This window comes from Nansenia antarctica (genome assembly GCF_963989245.1).
Source record: "Nansenia antarctica genome assembly, chromosome: 3".
NCBI lineage: Eukaryota > Metazoa > Chordata > Actinopteri > Argentiniformes > Microstomatidae > Nansenia > Nansenia antarctica.
In genome coordinates, this window is record NC_137688.1 from 15,012,169 (window position 1) to 15,036,212 (window position 24,044).

Sequence of the window (24,044 nt, forward strand, 5' to 3'; positions counted from 1 at the left end):
TGGTAATCCGTCCCTCGCCTGGTTAACGGCTACTGTCCCTAGTAGGCTACAAATCGGTTAATCACTCATTTGAACGTTTATTTGATTTTAGTGAAATCAACAGGACATAGATAAATACAATGTAACTGCATACGTTTTGCTGGTGTATCAAAGATATTAGAAATGAGATACAACGTTTCTCACATGTGCTTGCAGCACCAGGTCGGTAGACGGCGGTATATTCTTTTCAACAGTTTCAGCAGCCGTAACGGGAATCGACAAACCGAAGAGGAAATAATGAAATCTCGCGGTCTCCGAGATCGACGCTCACAGTTGAACCGGACAACCAGACAAGTGGCTAGCTAAGCATTTTGTAATCCAACAATTTTAAAAACATGTCTAATCCAACTCCGGTCGGCAAACCTTCCAAGCCAGAAAACCCATGTGTCTTTTTTGACGTAGACATCGGTGGAGAAAGAGGTCAGGACATTTTGTTCATAAAGCTCATCTATTTCATACAAACTGCTGGATAAGCTAAGTTAGCTAACGTGAGCTAGCATCAGTGCTAGCCGGTGACTTGGAGAAAAAAAAGACATTCATTCATGTTGTTGAATGAAGAACATCGAGCTGTTACCTTAACCCTGCCACGGGCACTCTAGTGATAGACTATGTTGTGCTAATTGTTCTTGTAGTATATTGTCTATATCGCTGTCTTTTAATTATTCCTATCTTGACCAAATGTCAAAGCGTGGTCAGTCATGTCTGTTCCACCGTAAACAGCATCAACCACCAGTCGTGTTTGTCCTCCTGGTGGACATCTTTCATCTTTTCGGCATAACATAAACGTGTTGACGACAGATTGTAGATCCTTCTCGGATCTCCTACGTTCAGCCCAACCTGGTCCCACATGTCTTGTGCGTGTGTGTCCGTCCTTTGTTGTCCCTAGTTGCTTCTACCCCAGGGCCATTCAGGCCCTGAACACAGCAAAGACCTAGGTTCTAGGCCCTGGACAATCTAGACAATTTGATGGCAGCTACTCGATTGTAATCAAGTGCAATACTGAAACACAACTGTGAACATTTCAAACCTGCAAACTGCGACACTTTAAATGAATGTGCAATAACACTATGTGCAATATGACAACCCTCGTGTACAGAAGGTTCAGAGATAGGAAATGTTAGGATATTTATAGCATAGCATAGAGTACAGCACAGTGTTTTATTTGTATAGTATAGTATAGTGGATAGTGGATATAGCCTTTATTTATGTAAACCAGCTCTTTTCCCTTCTTGTTTTTAGTATTTTTTACCTAGCACCAGGGGAGCCCCCCCTCCTAAATTTCGTTGTATGGTACCTGTACTGTATTAATGACAATAAAGACCATTCATTCATTCATTCATTCAGTTGGCCGAATCGTGTTCGAGCTCTTCGCCGACGTCGTCCCCAAAACCGCGGAGAACTTCCGAGCCCTCTGCACCGGCGAGAAGGGCATCGGCAAAACCACAGAGAAACCTCTCCACTTCAAAGGATGTCCCTTTCACAGAAGTGAGTATGAAACCATTATATTCCAAGGTTTCAAACCGAGTTCAGACCATTACTTACTATATAATACAACCCAAAAAACCTTGAAGTTTGTGAACATTGTGTTTCGTGTCAGTTTAGAATCACCAAGGCCCAGTTGTTCAAAACGTTTCATCTGGATCAGAATGACCCTGGTTCTTTTTTTGCTATCCAGGATCAGATTGAGCTGTCAGATTTCCCCTATACGAAGTCAGCCAGATAGATGTGATCCTGTATAGGAAAAAAAGAATCAGGATCATTCTGGTCCAGATTAAAAGTTCTGAGACAACTGGGACAATGAACTAGATGCATATTGGCACTGTGGTCTACATGTTTCAACTGAACTTCAGGGTTCGCCGCAGGATTGTTAAAGAAGAAGAAGATTCAACCGTTGTCATTGCACAACGTAGTACAACAAAGTGTGCTCTAGGCAAGGGGTCAGAGCCTTAGAAGGAGCAATTAGGGGTTCAGTGCCTCGCTCAAGGACACTTCGACATGTGGCCAGTCGGGGTTCGAACCGCCGAGCTGCTGACTTTGCGATCATGACACCGGCTCTACCGGCTGAGTCACCGCCCACAACAGCGCATTATCAAAACTGGGCTGCATTATCAAAACCCAACTCTGGTTTATTCATGAAAAAAGCGCAGAAAAATACAGTTAAAATGCTGAATTCACAGAGGAACATCATAACACTTTCACAACGGCGTCATTGGCGATTAAAGATAATTACTCATTACTCATATCATTACTAAATATATAGTTTAATTTGCCTTGACATTTTTACATTGTGGCGCAGCACCACTCTTTTATTCTTTGGGGAGAACCCTGAACGTGATGATTACATGTTTTATAGTGGCCTAAGGACATGGAAGGCTATTGCTGGAGACTGCTTCCCCCTATAACACTCAGGACTTCAACTTAGCTTTTGCACCACTGCTGTTTTGCAGACGGTACATATTCCCTAACTATATTGTATTGATATTTACATTTACATTTTTGGCATTTAGCAGACGCCTTATTCCAAAGCGACTTACAATCAATACATTTGAATACTAAGCATGTGAATCAGCAGTCCACCATTCGTTGCAGGAAGAGTAATCTAGCTCAGGCCCGGGGCCACTGATAGAAGAAAAAACTTGATATCCATTGCCTTTGTTCTGTACATATCATACTGCACATATCTTAACTGTACATATCTTATCCCTTATCTGTATCACACTGTACATATATCTGTCCATCCCTTTATGGCTTTTGCACTATGCACTATCTAGTCAGATGCTAATCTGCATTTCGTTGTCTTTGTACTATACTCTGAATGACAATTAAATCGAATCTGAATCTGAATTGCTGGAGATCGATCCCCATGGAAACAAAAAAAACACTAGATTGTTGACCTGACCTGTGAGTTTATTGTCCATATCTTGTTTCATCAAGTCATCAAACAGTTCATGATCCAGGGAGGAGACTTCTCCAACCAGAACGGTACCGGAGGGGAGAGCATCTATGGGGAGAAGTTTGAGGATGAGAACTTCCACTACAAGGTAAAGAAGAGGTTTGAACACCATCGCGAAACACAATGAGAGCTCTGTGCGAAATCCACAGAACAAATCAGATAGCAGTTTCAATCAAATACATTTTCGGATAGTTTGTTTGTTTGGCCGGGCATGTGGTTGCTTGAACTCACCAACTGCCAAAGCATTCCAGAACACTCAGTGTTATTAAGAGTGGTGTTTACAGAGCAACAATACTTTGATTGGCTACAAAATGAAGCATCGTCATTTTATTATTATAATTATAATAATAATAATAATAATATATTACATTTGTATAGCTCTTTTTCACAGACTATATATTACAAAAATAGATTAAATACATTTTAAATGAATTTTGCTATTTGATGAATAAAGCCACCCATGGCACTGTAGAATGTTGACAATTTGGGGAGACTTTATTCACCCGTGGCACTGAATGAGTCCACCCCCCCCCCCCCCCCAGCATGACAGAGAGTACCTGCTGAGTATGGCCAATGCCGGGCCCAACACCAACGGCTCCCAGTTCTTCATCACCACGGTGCCGACCGCCCACCTGGACGGGAAACACGTGGTGTTTGGACAGATGCTGAAGGGCTTGGGCGTGGTCAAGATGCTGGAGGCCATGGAGACCAATGAGGACACACCGGTGAAGGTAAATGAAGGAGGGAATGAATGAGAGAAACTACCGCTGGCTTTGTAATGCCTACCTGGCAATCTACTGGGCCTGTTCAAACGGTATGGGTTCAAAAGTGGTCAAATGGTTTGATCGTGGCTTTGTCCAGCAGCAGGCAAAGAATGGATGTATTCCAGGGTTCTTGTGGCCTGTGTACGATGAGTTATGACTAACGTTTGTTAACACGTCTTTTCCCCATCTCTCCCCCTCTAGCCATGCGTAATCTCAGAGTGTGGTGAACATAAACAGGGTGAGGCCTTGGGAGTAGCACCTGACGATGGCTCTGGAGACATCCACCCCGACTTCCCTGAGGACGCTGACTTTGACTTTAAAGATGTAGGTATCTCTCTGCTCTTTGACTTTAAACATGTAGGTATCTCTCTGCTCTTTGACTTTAAACATGTAGGTATCTCTCTGCTCTTTGACCTTAAACATGTAGGTATCTCTCTGCTCTTTGACTTTAAACATGTAGGTATCTCTCTGCTTTGACTTTAAACATGTAGGTATCTCTCTGCTCTTTGACTTATAACATGTAGGTATCTCTCTGCTCTTTGACTTTAAACATGTAGGTATCTCTCTGCTCTTTGACTTATAACATGTAGGTATCTCTCTGCTCTTTGACTTTAAACATGTAGGTACCTCTCTGCTCTTTGACTTATAACATGTAGGTATCTCTCTGCTCTTTGACTTTAAACATGTAGGTATCTCTCTGCTCTTTGACTTTAAACATGTAGGTATCTCTCTGCTCTTTGACTTTAAACATGTAGGTATCTCTCTGCTCTTTGACTTTAAACATGTAGGTATCTCTCTGCTTTGACTTTAAACATGTAGGTATCTCTCTGCTTTGACTTTAAACATGTAGGTATCTCTCTGCTCTTTGACTTTAAACATGTAGGTATCTCTCTGCTCTTTGACTTTAAACATGTAGGTATCTCTCTGCTCTTTGACTTTAAACATTTGGGTTTTTTCTCTCACTGGTGCCTTCTTAGGTTGACAAAGTGCTCTCTGTTGCTGAGGACATCAAGAACATCGGCAACAACTTCTTCAAGAGCCAGAACTGGGAATCAGCCATCAAGAAGTATTCCAAAGCACTCAGGTAAAGTAATATCCTCTCTCTCTCTCTTCCCCCCCCCTCCTCTCTCTCTCTCACCCCCCCCTCCTCTCTCTCTCTCACCCCCCCCCTCTCTCTCTCACCCCCCCCTCTCTCTCTCACCCCCCCCCTCTCTCTCTCACCCCCCCCCTCTCTCTCTCACCCCCCCCCTCTCTCTCTCACCCCCCCCTCTCTCTCTCTCCCCCCCTCTCTCTCTCACCCCCCCTCTCTCTCTCTCACCCCCCCCCCTCTCTCTCTCTCACCCCCCCTCTCTCTCTCTCACCCCCCCCCCCTCTCTCTCTCTCACCCCCCCCCTCTCTCTCTCTCTCTCCCCCCCTCTCTCTCTCTCGCCCCCCCTCTCTCTCTCTCACCCCCCCTCTCTCTCTCTCACCCCCCCCCCTCTCTCTCTCTCTCACCCCCCCCCTCTCTCTCTCACCCCCCCCCTCTCTCTCTCACCCCCCCTCTCTCTCTCTCTCACCCCCCCCTCTCTCTCTCACCCCCCTCTCTCTCTCTCACCCCCCCTCTCTCTCTCTCCCCCCCTCTCTCTCTCTCACCCCCCTCTCTCTCTCTCACCCCCCCTCTCTCTCTCTCACCCCCCCCCTCTCTCTCTCTCACCCCCCCTCTCTCTCTCACCCCCCCCCTCTCTCTCTCACCCCCCTCTCTCTCTCTCTCTCTCTCCCCCCCTCTCTCTCTCTCTCACCCCCCTCTCTCTCTCTCACCCCCCCTCTCTCTCTCTCCCCCCCCCCCTCTCTCTCTCCCCCCCTCTCTCTCTCTCACCCCCCCTCTCTCTCTCACCCCCCCTCTCTCTCACCCCCCCCTCTCTCTCTCACCCCCCCTCTCTCTCTCTCCCCCCCTCTCTCTCTCTCACCCCCCTCTCTCTCTCTCACCCCCCCTCTCTCTCTCTCACCCCCCCCCTCTCTCTCTCTCACCCCCCCTCTCTCTCTCACCCCCCCCCTCTCTCTCACCCCCCCCCCTCTCTCTCTCACCCCCCTCTCTCTCTCTCTCTCTCTCCCCCCCTCTCTCTCTCTCTCACCCCCCTCTCTCTCTCTCACCCCCCCTCTCTCTCTCTCCCCCCCCCCTCTCTCTCTCCCCCCCTCTCTCTCTCTCACCCCCCTCTCTCTCTCACCCCCCCTCTCTCTCACCCCCCCCCTCTCTCTCACCCCCCTCTCTCTCTCTCTCACCCCCCTCTCTCTCTCTCTCCCCCCCTCTCTCTCTCTCTCACCCCCCTCTCTCTCTCTCACCCCCCCCTCTCTCTCTCACCCCCCCTCTCTCTCTCACCCCCCCCTCTCTCTCTCTCACCCCCCCCCTCTCTCTCTCACCCCCCCTCTCTCTCTCTCACCCCCCTCTCTCTCTCTCTCACCCCCCCTCTCTCTCTCTCTCTCACCCCCCCTCTCTCTCTCTCACCCCCCTCTCTCTCTCTCACCCCCCCTCTCTCTCCCTCCATTCACAGCATTTAGCAGACACCATTATTGAATCATCTTTCCATCAGTTATCATAAGATAACGTAATCTATGCCAGGGGCCGTCTCAGTTCCCCCATAAAAGTGTAATTAGCAGCAGTGTGAACGGGTCACACTTCATAAGGTATTTTTACTACTTTTAAACTAACACCCAGCAGCAGGAGCATATACCAAACACCCAGTCTGAAATGGAACATTGATCTCTCTTTCCCAAAATAAAAATGTAATTTATTACCCCCAAAATAAATATTTCTCTCTCTGTCCAGAGGACATTGTGCATGGCTCCCATGTCTGCAGCACAATACAAAGAACTGTCTCCACACATTCACAATCATTCAACTTGCAGACACATCCTGTCCCATTAACACCATTAAAGTCTAGGAATGAAACCAATTAAAATGTAATTAAACCAAAGCTTATCACTCTAATGGAAACTGCCTTCTGCTAACACCCCGCCCCCTCCCCCTCCCCTCAGGTACCTGGAGGTGGGGGGGGAGAAGTTGGAGGAGGAGAAGGCGCACGAGAGGCTGGAGCCCATCGCTCTGAGCTGCATCCTCAACACAGCCGCCTGCAAGCTGAAGCTGGAGCTGTGGCAGGACGCCATGGACAGCTGTGACGAGGTAGGACACCTGACACACACACACACACACCATGGGACAGCTGTGACGAGGTAGGACACCTGACACACACACACACACACACACACCATGGGACAGCTGTGACGAGGTAGGAAACCTGACACACACACTCCAAGCAGAGACACGCACACATCCTTACCCTCTCCAAGCAGACACACACACACACACCCTTACCCTCTCCAAGCAGACACACACACACACACACACACACACCCTTACCCTCTCCAAGCAGACACACACACACACACCCTTACCCTCTCCAAGCAGAGACACACACACACACACACCCTCACCATCCCCAAGCTAACCCCACCAACACACGCACACACACCCTCAATCTCCCAAAGCAGAGACACCAACACCCTCCACAAGCAGACCCCCCCCTCCACACACACACACCCCCCAAGCAGAGACACACCCTCCTCTGGCTACACTATACTAACATGCAAAGGTCAGAGGTTTACCCCTCTACTGTAAAGGTAGAGTTACAGTAGAGGTGTTTATGTACTGTTGGGCAAAGGAAAGAAACAATCTAGGAACTACAAAGGTTGTGTGTGTGTTGGTAATAGAGGTGTGTGTGTGTGTGTGTGTGTGTGTGTGTTGGTAATAGTGTGTGTGTGTGTGTGTGTGTGTGTGTGTGTGTGTGTGTGTGTGTGTTGGTAATAGAGGTGTGTGTGTTAGTAATAGAGGTGCACGAATCGGGTGAGTTTAGAATTTCCACCAGTCTTTCCCTTCCCAATCCTTAGAGTAGAATAATACCTATATTTATGTACTTCTCTATATCTGGACTCACATAGATCTCTCTTTCTTCTCTCTCCCCCTCCAGGCCCTGGAGCTGAACCAGTCCAACACCAAGGCTCTGTTCAGGAGGGCGCAGGCCTGGCAGGGAATGAAGGAATATAGCAAAGCCATGGTAAACACACACACAATATCAAGACATTCCTATAGCGGTCCCTGTGTCTTCTGAGAGATGTCTGACCTAGACATGAGACGAGTAGGCTGCTATCCAAGCCCCCTCTGATGGGAAACGCTCCAGCTTCGTATAGAGCCGATGACACGAGATTTAGAGGATTAAGAGGTCAACACTGATTTGAGGAAATGATCGATAGTCGGATGGGTAGAAATTATTTGTTGACTCTGTGAATTGTTTCCCTCAACTTTTCTCATTCCAGAGCGAGCTGAAGAAGGCTCTGGAGATTGCACCCGAGGACAAAGGTAAGCTTTTGTTATTTTTTTCCTCCTTCTGGCAATACAGGGGTAATTATTTGTGGAGGAACTTTTTGCTTCAAATCTTTATACAATTCTCTGAAAAAGTTGTTAATATGCCAGCTTGGATTTGGAGCCTCATCATTTTTGGTGGGGCGGCGGGGGGTGGTGGTCTGAGAAGTTAATTTAATGTTTAATAATCTCTCCCCACAGCCATCGGTAACGAAATGAAGAGAGTGCAGCTGAAAGTGAGAGAAGAGAAGGAGAAAGAGAGGAAAATATATTCCAAAATGTTTGCCTGATAATTTCATCAAACACACATCATCTGACGTAGCCTTTAAAAAAATCTCTCAATATTTGAATATTGCCGATATAGTTGTTTCTGCCAGGGCAGCTATGATATAGCCCCTGTTTGATAGCCATCCGATTCTCACATACAGGTGCTGGTCATATAATTAGAATATCATCAAAAAGTTGATTTATTTCAGTAATTCCATTCAAAAAGTGAAACTTGTATAATGTATACATTCATTCCACATAGACTGATATATTTCAAGTGTTTATTGCTTTTAATTTTGATGATTATTACTGACAACTAATGAAAACCCCAAATTTAGTATCTCAGAAAATTTGAATATTGTGAAAAGGTTCAATATTGAAGACCCCTGGTGCCACAATCTAATCAGCTAATTAACTCAAAATACCTGCAAACGCCTTTAAATGGTCCCTCAGTCCAGTTCTGTAGGCTACACAATCATGGGGAAGACTGCTGACCTGACAGTTGTCCAAAAGACGACCATTGACACCTTGCACAAGGAGGGCAAGACACAAAAAGTCATTGCTAAAAAGGCTGGCTGTTCACAGAGCTCTGTGTCCAAGCTAATTAATAGAGAGGCGAAGGGAAGGAAAAGATGTGGTAGAAAACAGTGTACAAGCAATAGGGATAACCGCACCCTGGAGGGGATTGTGAAACAAAGCCGATTAAAAAATGTGGGGGAGATTCACAAAGAGTGGACTGCAGCTGGAGTCAGTGCTTCAAGAACCACCACACACAGACGTATGCAAGACATGGGTTTCAGCTGTCGCATTCCTTGTGTCAAGTCACTCTTGAACAAGAGACAGCGTCAGAAGCGTCTCGTCTGGGTTAAAGACAAAAAGGACTGGACTGCTGCTGAGTGGTCCAAAGTTATGTTCTCTGATGAAAGTACATTTTGCTGATTTTGCTTGACACAGTGCCAAAGCTACCAGTACCTGGTTTAAGGACCATGGTATCCCTGTTCTTAATTGGCCAGCAAACTCGCCTGACCTTATCCCCATAGAAAATCTATGGGGTATTGTGAAGAGGAAGATGCCATGCCGCATTGCTGCAGTAATTCAGGCAAAAGGAGCCCCAACTAAGTATTGAGTGCTGTACATGCTCATACTTTCCATGTTCATACTTTTCAGTTGGCCAACATTTAAAAAAAAACTTGTTTTGTATTGGTCTTAAGTAATATTCAAATTTTCTGAGATACTGAATTTGGGGTTTTCATTAGTTGTCAGTAATAATCATCAAAATTAAAAGCAATAAACACTTGAAATATATCAGTCTGTGTGGAATGAATGTATACATTATACAAGTTTCACTTTTTGAATGGAATTACTGAAATAAATCAACTTTTTGATGATATTCTAATTATGACCAGCACCTGTATATTGGAAAATATGTATCTTTCCATCCAAGTTCCTTTGATGTTTCATGAGTGGGACACAGGGGTAACTGAAATTAACTATGACTAATACGTAAGGAAATATTTATAGATTTTTTTAAAAGAAAGTTTCAACCTGTCAGAATTTCACTGTAAGCCTGCTGAGTGATTTTGATGGCGTCAAAGATTCTGTCATGTTACTGTTTCCCCTTTATTTATTTGTCTGTAAAGCCTTAATGAAGACACAACATTTTTAACGGTTGGAGCGGCGCAACAGAGCTCATTGAATTGCTGTAATACAAAAAAATAAAAAACACAACTTAACTCTACAGATGAAATATGTTTTTGATATGTTTTTGAGACGTGTGTGTGAGAGAAATAAACAGACACTGAAACATGGTAAAATGCTTTTTTATTCATCGTCAACATACCTTCTACCCACTACAAACATTATGTACAGTATATCACAGAGCTAATGATATATCATCTAGGTAGGCACAGGTTTGTGTGGTCAGTTATGGACATTAACTGAATTTGAACAGCTACTCATGGCTAGTTATAACACAGCTCTCCTCTGGTCACAAAAAAACAAATATATATATACTGTACATAACTTTTTTTTTAGTTAGCATTCATAATTAGAAAAACCGTACTTGAACCAAAGCCACTTTATGCTCCACTTTACAATGCCCATATTTAGAACACGGCAACAGTCAAGTTCCGTATCTCCGCACATGCTAGATTCCAGATAGATTGGCTGAATTCCAAAAATGACTTCCTCACTTCCCTGCATCCTCTTGCCTCGCTGCCTCCTCAAAACTCAGTGGTGGAGAGATCTGCCTCGTTTAACATCATCAGAAATAACGTCAACAGCTAGCCCCTGAATGTACCATAGCAGCCACCATACTTTTAGAGGTGGTGGTGGTGGTGCCCAGTGATATGCCTGAATAAAAAATAAAAAAACAGGTGAATACATCACATTCCGTTGTAGGCCGGCCCCCCGGCGCCCTCCGGGACCACCCAGTTGATGTTCTGGCTGGGGTCCTTGATGTCACACGTTTTGCAGTGGACGCAGTTCTGGGCGTTGATCTGTAACCTCATACCTTCTCCGGTCTCCAGGGGAACGTACTCATACACACCTGAGAGAGGAAGGAGTGGAGGGAGGGAGAGGGTAGGATGGGAGAGAGGGAGAGGATGGGAGGGAGGGAGAGATGGATGGAAGGAGAGAGTGGGAGGTGTTAAAGGGATGGAAGCCACACATAGGGCTTTCACACCGGCAAAGAACCGTGCCGGTTCGCGTTCGGAAACCTCCGAACGTTGGCGCTGTCTGGCGAACGAGCCCGCGTAGACAACTGAAATCTATGGCTCAGTCTGGAAACAGCAGAGAGAGCAGCATGAAAGCCAGCATGCTCAAGTTTTTCTTTCTTTATTCTCTGAGAACTTAGAGGAAGCTATATTGTGCAAACGTCTCTCAAACAGTTCTACAGCCCACATTGGTATATTTATAAAGTATATTTTCTACGTTTACTTGTTCACTGAGAACCTGGAGAGCCGGCAAAGTTAGGCAAGCTTCTCTCAAAGTTCTACAGCCCACATTGGTATCTTTCCACTGAAATGTGAAGCAGGAAGAAAGCCAGTGTGCTCAAATGTTTCCCTTTTTCTAAGTGTATTTATTCTCTGAGAACCCGGAGGAAGCCAACGTGTTCAGACGTTTCATACAGCCACCTGTGACTCAACCAATAATGCTGCGTGTTGATGGGGATAACAAAGAGTGTGAGAGAGAGAGAAAGGGAAAGAGAGATAACTACATCCGTTCCGAAACTGATGCAGCTGCAGGTCCCATAAGTAAACAGCCGCTGAAAGTGTGTAGAGTTGCTGCTTCCTGCTGCTTCTGCATCACGCAGGAAATCAAAGCACTTGGGAGAGGCGTTGCCGCGTCGTTTATTCAGTGATTAAAAACCCGGCTAAGCCCGAGATGTCGTCGTGTTTTCCCGCCGTAGATTGAAAACCCATCTCTTCAGGCTACATCTTAACGGTCCCTCCTAAAGACCTCCTCATACCCACTACCCTAATGTATACTTTCTCTACTATTAATAAAGAAAAAAGAAAAGTAATTCTTCCATCGTCTAGCATTGCAGCTGCCACTGGCCCCTGGCCCTAGAATAGATTTATTTTTCTTATGACGACAAATGGATAGATGATTCACTTAATTAGACAAATGTATTTGTTGTAAGTTGCTTTGGATAAAGGGCGTCTGCTAAATGCCGAAAATGGAAATGTTTTCAATAGAGGTGCTGGGCAACGAGGTGGTCCTCATATCAGCGGAGAGAACCACTATCTAGGAGGGTGTCTCTGGTGTCAGTAGGAGGTAGTCGGTAGCACCTCTATTGAAAACCCAACTCTCTGTTCTCCCTCTCTGTTCTCCCATAGGAGGGCTGGCACCAGAGGACAAAGGGCCCAGACCAGCCCAGTTCCAAGGTGTTCTAAACTTAGAACTTGAACGTGATTTTATTATCATTGGCAACAGCACCATCAGTCAGTCAATAGCTGTGCGTGTCTGCGTGTGTCTGTGCCCCCCCTCCCTCTCCCTCCCTCCCCCCCCCCGCTCCCCCTCCCTCTCCCTCCCTCCCCCGCTCCCCCTCCCTCTCCCTCCCTCCCCCTCCCTCTCCCCCTCCCTCCCCCCCCCCCTCCCTCTCCCTCCCTCTCTCTCCCCCCCCTCCCTCTCTCCTCCCCCCCTCCCTCCCTCTCTCTCCTCCCCCCCCCCCTCCCTCCCTCTCTCTCCTCCCCCCCCTCCCTCTCTCTCCTCCCCCCCCTCCCTCCCCTCCCTCCCTCCCTCTCTCTCCTCCCCCCCCCCCCTCCCTCCCTCCCTCCCTCTCTCTCCTCCCCCCCCCCCCCTCCCTCCCTCCCTCCCTCCTCCCTCCCCGGTCAACAGTGCATACCAGCAGGACAGAAGCGCTGCTCGGGTCCGTCGTAGATGGCCAGGTTCCTGTCTACGGGGACGCTGTCGTCCTTCAGGGTCAGGTGGGGGGGCTGGTCCCCCTCGTGGTTGGTGCCGCTCAGCGCCACGGAGGACAGCAGGTCAAAACTCAACTTCCCATCAGGCTTAGGGTACTCGATGGGCGTGCAGTCCTTAGCTGGCTTCAGCTGGTCTGAGTCCAGGCCTGAGAGAGAGAGAGAGGAAATGGAATGTGAGTTCCAACTAAAGGAAGATGACCTTCCTGGTTTGTTCCCAGGATGGGAGCGGTTGTCTGGTGAGGTTAGGAGTTGTTAATAAAACACTGCCAAAACACACTTCAGGGGGCAGGTAATGAAGCAATTAACATTCAAACACAGTTCACCTAACCACGGTCAGGTAGACTATCGGAGGACGGGCTCATTGGAATGCATGGAACGGAGTGACTGATGCCACGTGTTTGGTACCGTCCCGCATTTGGTACCAGCCCGTCCTCCGGTGTCCTACCTCCTCCAGCCTCCCCTGACCATCAGCACGTCACTGTGGACCTCTGTGGCTCAGTTGGTAGAGCACGGCACACACAATGCTGTGTGTTCGATTCCTGCTGGGACCATATATACTGGATAATGGATGCTAAATGGCATATTGTCTGCTTGTTTATAAAGGCTGCATTCTCATTTTATGCACCCAAATTGTGGAATGCACAGCCAGTTTACATTAGGGATGCAACCTCTGCAGATACTTTCAAGTCAAGACTAAAAACACATCTTTTCAATATTGCCTTTAAATGACTACATAATTAAATGATGATTATATAATGATTAAAGCACTTTGAGCTACAACATTTGCAGGAAAAGTGCTATACAAATAAAGGTTATTATTATTATTATTATAGAGATATAGATGGATGTCGTTAGCGTGTCCTAGCACCTGCGTGTTTGAGGGTCCAGGGTTCCTTCCCGCGGAGCATCCAGTAGAAGACCCCGGTGTAGACCATGCCTCCGTACAGGCCAAAGTAGTTGTGGAACGACGGCCTGATGTTCCTGACGGCGTACAGCTCCTTCCAGATCCACGACTTCTTCAGGCTCTCCTCATACTCCGGGATGTAAAGACCTGCAGTGGCAGGGGGGGGGGGCGGCAGAGAGAGAGAGAGAGAGAGAGAGAGAGAGAGAGAGAGAGAGAGAGAGAGAGAGAGAGAGAGGGATAAGTTGGGATGCGGATGACGACACTTTAGTAGAATTGAAGGTGGCCCTTCATAACATGACACACTGTTATTGTTGTTATGAGTCTTGAAGCTGAAGGAAAGACAGGAGGAGAGAACAGAACAGGTGGGAGAAAAGAGAAGAGAGGATGAGGAGAGGAGAGGAAGAGAGATAAAAGAATATAGATAGGAGGAGAGGAGGAGAGGAGTGAAAGAGAGAGAACATTATATATGTGTGGTGGCCTGGGAAAACCCTTCACATGGTGGCATTTTGACATTTTCATTTTTTTATATTTCCAAAAAATTAGAAGTTCTCAGCTATTCATAACTGGTTGAATGACTGAGATAGCCCTTTATTTTAAAAAGTTATGAGCATTTTAATGTATCATGTCAAAAAAAGTGAAAGGTAAGAAATGCTGCCCCCGACCCCTTTCTCCTCCGTCGGGGGAGGAGCCTATGCAGATCGGCCGGTCTCGTTTGTCTGCTTGTGATGCAAAGCAAACTACCCACCACAAAAACATAAAAATAAGTACTTTCTCTTTTGTTTTCTTAAAATGTTTATTCACCATAATGTAGTATGGAGTTCAAAGTACTAGAATACCACATAATATCCAAATCACCAAAATCGCGATTTCCATCTATTTTTGCTCTTTGCCACAAACGAACGCCAGCGACATCCGACGGGTTTTCCCAGGCCACCACACACATATATATATATATATATATATATATATATATATATATATATATATATATATATATATATAGGATGAGGGGAGGGGAGGAGAATATAGATAGGATGAAGAGAGAGAGGAGGGGAGAGCTTTTTCACCCAGGGTGAAACTTTCACTTTGTCTTCTTCTCACAAGTGCAGAGGAGGTTTGATTAACTTTTGGTTCATTTATGGTTAGGCTAATTCTATCTCCTGGGCCCAGTTGATCCTGATTCTTTTTTGCTATTCTGAACCAGATTAAACTGATCTGCTATACAAATAAAAAGTTATTATTGTTATTATTATTATTATAATAATAAACGTGTTGAACAACTGGGCCCTGTAAACTGTGTCAGGTTTAGGATATTCATCTCCTGTTAAGTCAAGGTTAGGTTAACTCCATTTCTGAGGTCTTAGTTAGGTTAGTTAAGTCCGAGTTAGAGTTAGGTTAGTTAAGTCCGAGTTAGGTTAGTTAAGTCAGAGTTAGGTTAGTTAAATCAGAGTTAGGTTAGTTAAGTCAGAGTTAGGTTAGTTAAGTCAGAGTTAGAGTTAGTTAAGTCAGAGTTAGGTTAGTTAAGTCAGAGTTAGGTTAGTTAAGTCAGTAGGTTAGTTAAGTCAGAGTTAGGTTAGTTAAGTCAGAGTTAGGTTAGTTAAGTCAGTAGGTTAGTTAAGTCAGAGTTAGGTTAGTTAAGTCAGAGTTAGGTTAGTTAAGTCAGAGTTAGGTTAGTTAAGTCAGAGTTAGGTTAAGTCCATCTCCAGGCTGTCCGGTACCTTCTGTTTCTGTTGTCAGGTTCTCGTCTGTGATCTTGGCGAAGGCGGCCTCGGCGGCCAGCATGCCACTCTTCATGGCCGTGTGGGTGCCTTTGATCTTGGGAACGTTCATGAAGCCAGGGCTGCAGCCAATCAGCATCCCCCCTGGGAATGTGACTTTGGGCAAGGACTGGACAGGAACACAGACAGGCAGATGAGTTCATCCAATCAGAATCCGGGGGGGAGGGGTTGGGACACTTGACATGAGAGTGAATTTGGAACACTGGATTGATGTATTACCCATGTCCTCTCTCTCACAGACACAGACACAGACACAGACAGACAGACACACACACAGACAGACACACACACACACACACACACACACACACACACACACACACACCACCCCTACCCCCACCGCCACACCCACCTGGTAGCCCCCCTCGTTGAGAGCCCTGGCCCCGTAGGCGATCCTGGTGCCCCCCTCCAGGGTCTTGGATACGTAGGGGTGATGCTTCCACCTCTGGAACTCTCTGAAGGGGCTCAGGTAGGGGTTGGTGTAGTCCAGACCCACCTGGGGACCCACAGGGAGAGAGAAACAAACACCTCATTTACACCTCTACACTACTGAGCAGATTCTGTCCTGGGCTGGGCTGGGCTATGCTGGGCTGATCTGGGCTGGACCATAGTTAGTTACTGTAACAATGCTGGAAAGGACAATGTGGAGAGAGAATATCCGTGCCAGCACATTGTGGTTCAGGTGGGCAGTGTGTATTGTGTCGTGGCAGTGTGTATTGTGTCGTGGCAGTGTGTATTGTGTCGTGTGCAAAGCTCTTTAGATAGCATTATGTACAGAGAGCAGAGACAAACCTTGAAAAGCAGTGAAGTCCCAGCCCAGTGCCCACCCCCTGCCACACAGCAGGTAGGTTGGTATTCCCACTGAGCGCAATTAGACTTTCTACTCTCCTCTGGATAACCGGAGGCCATACTCGCATCCCAAAACATCCAGCCAATCGCAGGCCTAGGTCACTCACCAGGGTGGCAGGGAGCCAATAGCAGGCCTAGGTCACTCACCACAAAGCCCAGGGCCACCAGCGGTTCTCCCTCGTTGAGGTGGTAGAGGAAGGAGCCTCCGTACGTGTTTCTGTTCAGAGGCCAGCCCACGGAGTGCTCCACTCTGCCCGGGCGCCACTTCTGCTCTTCAATCGTCCAAATCTGGGCAATAAGCAAAGGATAATAAGTACCATTCACATTCATTCATTCATCCTTCCAGCCATCTGTAAACTCATTCCTTGGTTCGGTCATGTGTTCTATTAATCTCTTTCAACACTAATTAGTCTCTATTAGGACTCAAAATTAAGTCACTTGTATTTAGGCTCAAAATGAAGTCACTTATATTTGGGCTCGCATCCAAAAACACTGTGTGACTCTTTGTAACTCTGTGTAACAGTCCCGTGGACTGAAAAGTGGTCTGTTTGCTTACTCCTGTCTAAACACAGAGACATCATTCTGTTATCCAATAGGAGAAGAGGGGGTGAGGTGGGCGTTACCTCCTTCAGGCCAATGGCGTAGGTCTGTGCTTCACAGCTCTCCCGCAGGTTGAACTGCCTGTAGAGCTGCTTAGCCAGGTGGCCGTGGCAGCCCTCCCCAAACAGAGTCACTTTAGCGTGGAGCTCCATCCCTCGCTCAAACAAATCCTAGAGAAGAGGAGGAGGGGGGAGGATGAGGAGGGGAGAGGGGACGAAACGATGTAAATCATTTGTATTTTGTCGATGGAACAGCACAGATTTGTGCTACAATGATGTCAGTTGATGACGAAAAGTCGGTGGTGTTCCTTCGACAAAATAGCCATTTTGTTCACGTTTACCTTGGGAGAACCGTCCTTGGCGATGCCCACGTCGTTGGTGGCGATTCCTTTCACGCTGCCGTCTTCATGGAACAAAACCTGGGAAGAGAAAACAAGACTGTGAGTGGAGTGGAGGCGGTGAGGGGAGACAATCAGTGATGATTGGAGTGATTGAAGTGGGTCTCTGAAAGTTACAAAGCCGCTGGGTGAATCAATGAGTGCGATCGAGTACCTAAAACAAGAGGCCCTCCAACACCCATCAATCGCCTCCCTTTTCTGGACAACAACAATCCACTGATAAACACTGTAAACATGTGCTGAGAGAAAGACTGGATTTGAGGAAAAATCGATGCCGTTCTTCAACAGTGATCGTTTTCTCGATATTGGTAAAAAGGCAGGTGGCAGGTGTTCAGTGAAGTGTGGCAGTGGGGGGTGGGGGGTGAGTGAGAGAGAGGCGTAAGGAGGTAGGGAGGGAAGGGGGGAGAGGGTGAGGGAGGGAGGGACGGAGGAAAGAGAAATGGAATGAGGGAGGGGGTGAGGAAGAGAGGATGGAGAGAGTGAGGTCTTACGTCTACAGCAGTAAAGCCAGGGGGAGAGAAGGAAGGAAGGAAGGAAGGAGGGGAGGAGAGGAGGAGAGAGATAGAGAGAAGGGGGGGGGGCCTTACTTCTGCAGCAGCATAGCCAGGGTAGTGGAGGGGGGAGGGAAGGAAGGAGGGGAGGAGAGAGATAGAGAGACACAGAGAGAAGGGGAGTGTGGGGGGGGGGGGGGGGGTTGTTACCTCTGCAGCAGCATAGCCAGGGTACAGCTCCACCCCCAGCTCCTCCGCCTGCTCCCCCAGCCAACGCACAAAGTTCCCCAGCCTCACGATGTAGTTCCCATGGTTGTTCATGGGCAGACCTGGAGACACAGGGACATAGGGATGGAAGGGACTATACGTACACACACACACACACACGCACACGCGCGCATGCACGCACGCACACACAGACACGCAGACAGACAGACAGACACACGCAAACACAAACACACAAACACACATATACACCCACACACACACGCTACCGTAACTTCAGAGGGTTAGATCCAATAACAGGTTACCCCTGGCAACATTCATCTGTATCCGTTGATTAACGGACAACGGAGATGACCAGGGTTCGTACATGTCCAGACAGAAACGTTCTGAGGAGCTGCCAAGTTGACAGTCCGTTCTACCGTTCAGCCAATTAAAAACAAGGCTGCACGCCAGCATTCCATCGAACAAATCAAGATAATGACATCATACTGACAGGTTTATGTCTGTTTTCTGACGGAGGAGTGTGGACCTAATAGACATCTGAAACCTTATACAGAAGGATTTAACATACCCCAGCCTGACTGATCACCCTGATGGAGCCAGCCGGAGGAGGAGTTGTACAGTCTTAATACGGCAGGCAGAAAAGATCTTCTAAAGCGCTCCTTAGAGCAGCAGACTGGTAACAGGCACGCACGTTGGGACACACTTCTGAAAGATGATGGAATACGATGAAATGCTTAAGAAATAGCTTTACCTGGCAACATGGGGACAGGAATCCTGTGTTTCTCTGTTAAAATCCCAAACACGTCCTCAGTCACGGGCGTATTCAGCGGTGCCTTGGGTGAGAGAACATAAAATAACATCACTTATTTATTACATCTATTTCCTTTGTGTCGCAACACTTTCACCGAGGTGCTTTCAAGACTGAGAAAAGCGGTTCATATAAACAATATAAACTCAACTGACAGTTGAGTGCGGGCGCTGCTTTATGTTTGTCCAATGCTACATTATATATACAGTGTTTCCTCTATATGCATTGATTTGTGGCGGGCCGCCACAAATACATTCTCTCCGCCACTAATTGATTCAGTCCACTTTGATTCTGCGCAACGAGAAAGGCAGAAAAGAAGCTGATTGAAGCTAGATTTCGTCCGCTTTCAGACCTACATTTCGTTCCGATTTAGGGTGTAGTAAGTTACAATATGTTACAATGTTGCAATTAACCTCGTCTCGGTTTGTGTTCGCGAGGCGAATTGGTCCAAATTCAGCGGGACATTTGGATTTCAGGAAATCCCTCTCCTCTCTCTCTCTCTCTCTCTCTCTTCGCCCGTCCCTTTAATCCTGTATCCTAATCGAAAATGCAACATCATCAGCGACCGCTGTGGGTTATTGCATTTACTGCTGTTCTCTGGTTCATGTTCTTATACCAGTGCTCAGTATACGAGTATTTTAAATGAACATTCGTAATGTAGGCCTAGTCTCGGATGTTCATGGTCAACTAAATCAGGCTATTTTGTGAAACAAATAATGTTCCCACTAATGGGTTAACCGAGCAGCCTCGCACCTAACGCTAGCTTCCAACTAGTCATAGCATAAACGTTGGTAAATGTCATAAACGACACTGTATTGACAGGGGAAAAGAAGGCGAGTCGAATTTTTATTGACAACGGATTTACATGCTGGAAAAACATGCAGCTAAAATTCAGGGAACATTTGGACAATAAGACACAAGGGAGCTGTGGTCCCATGCTTTAATTACAGGGCAATAAGCGCGGGGCAAAAATTATCTATTGCCTCTAAAATCACCACAAACAGAACGGCGGAGGTACGTGTAAACAGGGCTCATGTGGGTGTCATCAAAGGTAAGAGTTGGTTTTCTTTAACTCAGCTGATGCATTACCTTGCTGTTGGTTGTTTACCGAATGCTCCATCTGACTGTCACACTGTGATTTTATTGTGTAAACAGTTAATGAGTAATGTTAGCCGGTTTCGTGCGCTCACACTCTCTCTCTCACACTCTCTCACTCTCTCACTCTCTCACTCTCTCACACTCTCTCACACTCTCTCACACTCTCTCACACTCTCTCACACTCTCCTCACCCCCCTCTCCTTCCAGTCGGGGAAGAGCTCGTTGAGGGCGCTGGGCTCCAGGCAGGCCCCTGACAGGGTGTGGGCTCCTATCTGAGAGGCCTTCTCCACCAGACACACACGCAGCTCCCTCTCCTGCTCATTGGCCAGCTGCTTCAGCCTGATGGCGGCTGCCAGGCCCGCAGGCCCCCCGCCCACGATCACCACGTCAGCCTCGTCAGCAAACCTCTCCATCTCCACGCCTGCAGGGGGACCATGACACCATAAGACACGGGCATGCACACACACACAGAGACACAGACCACACACACACACACACACACAGACCACACACACACACACAGAGACAGACCACACACACAGAGACACAGACCACACACACACACACACACACACACACACACACACCACACAGACCACACACACACACACCACACACACACACACACACACACACACACACACACACACACACACATCTATATGTTGTATAATTGGTGGGAAAGTATTGTAATGGATTTATTTGCGTTTATTTGTGTATAATGTACAGCTCGACTACAGAGTTCATTTAGAGGAGCACCAGCAAGTTCAGTTGCGGAACTATTTGTGTTGGCGGAGCCAAATAAATTATTTAATAAACAAACAAGCGATCTGTTTATAAACAAACAAGCGATCTGTTATTTAATAAACAAACAAGCGATCTGTTGTCGCTTATTACTGTTAACTAATAAATGGCACCTGCGGTCGTGCTGATATTCAGGATAACAGCACTCCCTCTTGTGTGATATTGCTTAATTGTTGAAAGTCAGGCAAGTATACACCATGAGAGAATGTGTGTCTGTTAACATTGATGATGATGATGATGTTGCAGTACCTTCCCATCGCTCGTCTTTATCCCGAGGGTGGATTGTGTAGTGTGATGTGATCCGAGGGGTTGAGGAGGAAGAGCACTTCCATCTGGATGTGTACAGCTGAGGGCCATGCTCTGCCTGCGCTGCCTTCAACGCTCGTACACACCACCGCTGGGCTGAAACAGATAGGGCAGAGCCGGTCATGACTGACTGGACCCGGTGTTCTGACCATTCATGCTGCCTTGTCGGAAAAAAATGACAGTAACCCTAACTCATGCGCATGCTCGACATGTAGCACATAGGGACAGAACACCAGTGAGTACCGACTGTAGCCGGTCAGTACCGACTGTAGCCGGTCAGTACCGACTGCAGCCGGTTAGAGAGCTGATAAAGACTAAAGTTATGTCCGATAGCTACCCTCAGAAAGAATGTCTGTAGGCTTGAGCACAGATGAATGACCACACAGTCAACAACATGGTGGTAAAGGTCTGAGACTATCTGCCAGAGGTAGATACGGATGACACATTGTTGACTTGACACCTCGAGAGCTTAGAATTATAAGGGTCTATCTCCATTTAGGGTAGTTCAGAGATATTGAGCGTCAAAGTTTTGACATTCCATTATGTTTAGTGAGATGGAACCTTTGTATTTTATGAATTACTAACAAAAAAATGTCAACATTTTAAAAATAACACCACACAGGCATTAATAAACACCTAATGGATCAGATTATGATTATTAATTTTGACAAAAATTGAGATATATAGAACCTTATAATTCTAAGCTCACGACCTGTTATCATAACAATCGTATGAACTAGAAAGAGGGTGTGACTGTGTGTCAAACAAAGTATGACTGTTCTAGAAGTGCATCTTTCTGAATGTGTCACCTTTTGTAAAGACAGTAGCTCAGTAGCTGAATGACACAATGAAGAATCTGTGGCTGGGCCAATAGTTCATTGTACAGGAATGTCACACTCGCCATATCATAACTCAATCACTTAGCTAGCAGCTGTCTCATTGGGCGGGTGCGTTCATAAATTCGCTCTGAGAGCGCCGGAGCGCACACTGGGTACAACGTCATAGAGCGACCGAGTCATTTGATTGGACGAGAGGCGTTCCATGAGTGCTGATCAGATTTCCAGAGCGTTATTTACGAACTCACCCAGTGTCAGGCAAGGCTAGCTCAGGCTAGCTAGCTAGCTATGGAATTAGCTAGCTCAGTTAGTAGCTGTCACAAAAGTAACTTTCCCCACCTTGTCATTATGTTTTTTTAGCTCACTATGGTTAAAACACAACACGGGAAAAGAATATGTGTCACTTCAACTACGTTTTAAACTCAACAGAAGGATCTAAACAGAGCCAAGGACGTTGGTTAGGGTGACCTAGATCTGGTGTCAACTTTGCCCTACATTAGCTTGCATGCTACCAGTGTTAGCAGGCTTAGCGCCACCTTTCATGATTTTCAGATCACTTGTGAACTATCCAACAACGTCTAACGATAGAAATAATAATGCACAGCACGAGATCTGTTAGTTAGAAAGCTCAAACTGACTGATCATTTACCAGGACCAGGAGTAAGTTGTATGTGGGCAGACATGGTCAGGCTGGGGCTCCTACCAGGCTTAGCCAACGGTGCCTTGATCTTACCTTGAATTGAGTATCTGCTAGCTGGAAACATTGTAGGGAAATGGTCAGCTAGCGTCTAAAGTCCTTATTATACAGTCGATCCGATGCAGAGCCTCTGGGGCTCTGGTGTGGCAGTGGTTTGGCTGTTTTGCTGTTTGACCACAAACTTCCCCGTGTGTGTGTGCTTTCATAACACACACGTTAGACAGGGTCGTGAGCTGCGCAGCTACAGGAGCTGCTGCGATGGGTTCGTTCGTTCACGTCGAGAAGAGGCGGCACCTGCTCAAAAGTGCATCCCTTTTTTCCCCTGAATGAATTGATTGATTTTATAATCCAAATGTGTTTCGTTTCACAATAAACTCCTCAAAGAATAAAAAGGATTATGACTCCTGACTGCTGGAGCATGGGGCTGGAAGCTGGAAACACTAGTACTGTAGCATGTGAAATGTCCAGTTGTTGTGACCACGTGACAGTATTATGTCACTGTCATTCAGGTCTACTGATTTTAATTCTTTTTTTTATTATTATTTTTTATTTAAGAATCAATCTATGTAGAATCTATGTACAGATCATAGACTTATTATTACAGCAACAGGCTGGTTTATAGGAAATGTTAGAATAGGTATAGCATAGCATAGAGTACAGCACAGTGTTTTATTTGTACAGTATAGTATAGTGGATAGTGTACATAGCCTTTATTTATGTAAACCAGCTCCTTTCCCTTCTTTTTTTTTCTTACCTAGCACCAGGGGAGCCACCCTTCCCAAATGTCGTTGTTTGGTACCTGTACTATATCAATGACAATAAAGACAAGATAAGAATAATCACAATTCAGTCGGAATTGTTTATTTATTTATTTGTTGAAACATATTATTTTACATGAATGAGAAATGTCAAGCATGAATTAAACCGTCTTCTTCTAAATCTGTGGTTGGGCTTCCACTTTTTATTACCAACCAAACCTTATGGCATCAGTTGTTTTTATTATTATTACATATACAGTAATTACAACAAATGTTATCTTTAAATATGATCTTTATAACAAATAGTAATACACATCTTGAGAATTGTGGCAATAGTTTTCCCTTTTCAAATATATACTTTATTTTTTTTATCAGCAATTGCCTGAAGAAGGTCTATGAAATGATGAAATCAATAAAACATAGATTTTTGCACAGTTTTGAGTGTGCAGATGCTGCTTATTTTTATTCCATTTGATACTCTTCAGCTCCAGAACCTCAGCTAAGTCTGATTACGGATGAGCGGTGGTATTTTCACTATTTTGATTGATCAGCAACTTACTGTCAAAATGTAAACCGTTGAGCGTTCTGACATGTCTTTGAGGAAATACCTCCCACTGTGTTTAAAGGATGAGACTGACTCCCGAGGTCCC

General features: G+C 46.1%; 2 protein-coding genes across 2 annotated transcripts; one reads left to right on the top strand and one right to left on the bottom strand.

The window, feature by feature from the left end:
- The first annotated feature begins 317 nt into the window (after positions 1–317).
- On the top strand, positions 318–10,224 carry ppid (peptidylprolyl isomerase D). Its single transcript, XM_080526031.1, has 10 exons — positions 318–459; positions 1,384–1,524; positions 2,974–3,080; positions 3,535–3,723; positions 3,958–4,080; positions 4,734–4,840; positions 6,769–6,913; positions 7,758–7,844; positions 8,104–8,146; positions 8,351–10,224. The coding sequence occupies exons 1-10, from the start codon at positions 375–377 to the stop codon at positions 8,437–8,439; spliced, it is 1,116 nt and encodes a 371-aa protein (XP_080382157.1). The 5' UTR covers positions 318–374; the 3' UTR covers positions 8,440–10,224.
- Positions 10,225–10,228: 4 nt separating this feature from the next.
- Positions 10,229–22,835, bottom strand: etfdh (electron transfer flavoprotein dehydrogenase). The gene is made up of 13 exons (XM_080526030.1): positions 22,673–22,835; positions 21,047–21,199; positions 20,185–20,414; positions 18,839–18,920; positions 18,070–18,188; positions 17,312–17,389; positions 16,995–17,141; positions 16,519–16,659; positions 15,875–16,018; positions 15,463–15,631; positions 13,709–13,891; positions 12,765–12,986; positions 10,229–10,964 (listed from the first exon to the last, which is right to left on the bottom strand). Exons 1-13 carry the CDS (start codon positions 22,701–22,703, stop codon positions 10,801–10,803), a joined length of 1,863 nt encoding a protein of 620 aa, XP_080382156.1. The 5' UTR covers positions 22,704–22,835; the 3' UTR covers positions 10,229–10,800.
- Positions 22,836–24,044: the final 1,209 nt, after the last annotated feature.